Source organism: Dendroctonus ponderosae, unplaced genomic scaffold (genome assembly GCF_020466585.1).
Source record: "Dendroctonus ponderosae isolate FM_Combo_2020 unplaced genomic scaffold, Dpon_F_20191213v2 Dpon_F_20191213_4, whole genome shotgun sequence".
In the NCBI taxonomy this organism is placed as follows: Eukaryota; Metazoa; Arthropoda; class Insecta; order Coleoptera; family Curculionidae; genus Dendroctonus; species Dendroctonus ponderosae.
In genome coordinates this window covers 2,409,375-2,412,195 of record NW_026018611.1, presented here as the reverse complement: position 1 = coordinate 2,412,195, position 2,821 = coordinate 2,409,375, and the positions used below count along the sequence as shown (strand labels likewise).

The window sequence follows — 2,821 nt, the reverse complement described above, 5'->3', positions numbered from 1 at the left end:
ACCAAAATTAATTGATTTTTTAGTCCTATTCAAATACAAGTTGTAGCAGACGTTCATAAACAACATACACAAGAGCAGTCACAAAAACATGCTACAATGCGAAAAGTATTAAGTAATGCTGAACGCCAAAAACTATTTCGTGCTAAAAAAGGAGCATTAAGTAATAGATCAACTCAAAGTAGCTTTCATGCACCATGTGCTAGTGCTAGCCAAAACTAGTGCTGAACGTCAAAGATTATACAAAGCAAATAAGAAATTACGACAAAAAATACAGAAACTCAAGCAGAAGAGTTTACACAAACCCAAGAAGAGCAATATGTACAACATCTCGTTAAAGAATGTTAAATGTTGCAAATAAGAAAGATATTTTACATTCAAAAGGAAATTAAATTAAATTTTAGCTATTCCTGATCCATTTATAAATTATTAGACTAACAAGAATATTAAAATTATAAAATAAAATTATTATTGACATCATGCGTTAAACAAGTTCAATATTTTATGGTTTCTATTAATTTATGAAGTTATCACTTCTGTCGAGCGTCCCGTGACGCACACCATTTTTTTGTCTACTAACCTGACAAGTCACCATTATGTATTCCATTTCCCAAGTGCTTAAGTTTTTCAGCATTTTTAGTTTCCCACCTCTGAAGTTCAAGCGAGATTCCATGCATTTCCACTTATCCATCACTACAACCTTAAGATTCACTCACTTTTCGCTTTTTCTGGAAGTTTTTCATAGTACTTTTACCTGTTTTCTGGAGGCCGATAAATTATATTGCGGCAGTTTGTCAGTTTGACAACCGAACGTCAGGCTATCAAAAATCCCGCCACTTCCGAAAATTAATGGGGGGAATTCCAAATGAATTGACAGATCTCCAACCAATAGAAACACTTTCGTATCATCATTAAGTGTGGGTCATCGTGTATAGGGTAGCTTAAAGTCGAACTTTTAAGTAGAATGAAAATGGGAATCTGCCGAAACCCGAAAAACAGTGTATTATTGACGATGATTATTCGTGTGTAGAAAATTAGTTTGTCAATATTTGAGCATTCTGATTGTTTGGACAGCTGAGTGCGCTAATGAGCATAAAATTGCGCTTCTAACCGCGGGACTTAAAACGCATGCGAAGACATGACTTTGTTTCGAGGACACCCTGTACGTTCATATAAGTTCATCCAGATATAATTACAACTAAATTGTTTAACTATTACCCGCAAACTTCCGGCGCGTTTTGTATGGCCAAAATTGATGATATGGTACCGATAGGTCCACTCGAACGTGTTGAATAAAAAGCAATTTCCAGCTCACTTAATAACTCTGTAATCTTCAGAGAGCATGGAATTGATGGAATCGTAACTATATGGTTGAAATTGCAGTTGTCATGGACCAATCCACGCAGGTGAACTTTTCAACAGCGGCCAAGAATCAACACAGGAAAATGAAGCGACATCACACGTCAGCTGATCTATTCTACACACAGCAATCGAGGCAACTCAGCAGTTCCTGGGTGAGTAGATAGTTCGTTTTTTAATTGCTTGGTTTAACGCAGTTGTTCAACTAGGGCCAGTTGCGATCCACGAACACGCGCCCAACGTCTTTGAACATCGTAGAAGCATTCAACAGGCCCAAGATTCTCGCAGTTGAAAGTCCGCTCTCTTTGCTGATGACTCCAGGTTTGGACAACTCCATTGGCTCGATTTCACGCGAAAGAACTCCGCCGTTCTCCTGCAATTCCAGCACCATATCCATAGGGGGTATCAGACCTCCACCTGTTTACATTCCACCCCCACCGCCTTCCAGGGTAAGTCACTTGCCAGCAGTCCCATTTGCTCTCAATTATTTCATTGACAGCTTCAAGGCGCTCATGATGAGGAAAGCTCGGGAACGATTAGTTCCAAGTGTTACTGCCGATGTTACGACATAGACACCAATAAGAACGGCATCAAGTCTCTGTCCAATACGCCCGAGGGTCTGTCTTGGAGGCGGCTGCATAAGTCCAGAGCCAAGCTGAAGGCCACAGCTACCACTTCAGAGCTACTCTCTGGATTTGCTATGATAGCGATGGTAACTTTTGGGCAATTTGCAGGCAACCCAATGTGAATTGAACGCAATTTTCGTGCAGGTGGAGTTGCAGATCAACACGCCAACGAACGTTCCCGAATGGCTGTTCGTCATGTTTGCGGTCTGTACTACAGTGCTGGTTGCGGTGCATATTTTCGCTCTGATGATTTCCACGTACATCTTGCCGAACATCGAGTCGATCGCCAAGCTGGAAATCTGCGAACTGATAACCGAAAGCCCTCACGAGCGAATGCGGGGCTTTATCGAGCTCGCCTGGGCGTTTTCCACCATTCTAGGCCTGTTTTTGTTCATGCTGGAGGTCGCTATTCTGTGCTGGGTGAAGTTCTGGGACTACAGCTTTACGGCCGCAGTGGCTGCTACCATAATCGTCGTCCCAGTTCTGATCACGTTTGTGTTGTTTGCTGCTCACTTCTACCACAGCTTGGTGGTGGATAAGTGCAACTCCTCCATTAGTGACATGCGAAAGCTCGAGGAGATGAAGACCAATTTGGATCACATCACCAAAAGTGGCCAGACTCATGTGTGACATTATTCCGTATCCTGCAAGACACTGGATGTTTCTAAGTCCAATATTCTCATAATGTACTTTGTTAAATCGCCAGTTAGTTTAATTTTATCTCTATGATTGTTAAAGTATTCAATTTCAAGTTGTGATACCAAGCAGTATTATCTGCGATGGAGGCCTATAAATGTATATTCCCGTCCCAATGACTAATAAACACTTGTTCCTGTTGG

General features: G+C 41.3%; 2 protein-coding genes across 2 annotated transcripts in view; both read left to right on the top strand.

The window, feature by feature from the left end:
* LOC109543738 (fatty acyl-CoA reductase wat) overlaps positions 1-2,821 on the top strand; it is a 65,420-nt gene that overhangs the window by 58,764 nt on the left and 3,835 nt on the right. The gene's annotated exons all lie outside the window — the stretch shown is intronic.
* Positions 1,381-2,821, top strand: LOC109543747 (calcium release-activated calcium channel protein 1; the record flags this gene model as incomplete). Its single annotated transcript, XM_019913604.2, is given in 4 exon segments — positions 1,381-1,511; positions 1,566-1,805; positions 1,856-2,068; positions 2,127-2,821. Coding segments are annotated over 4 exon segments (1,065 nt in total). The 3' UTR covers positions 2,613-2,821.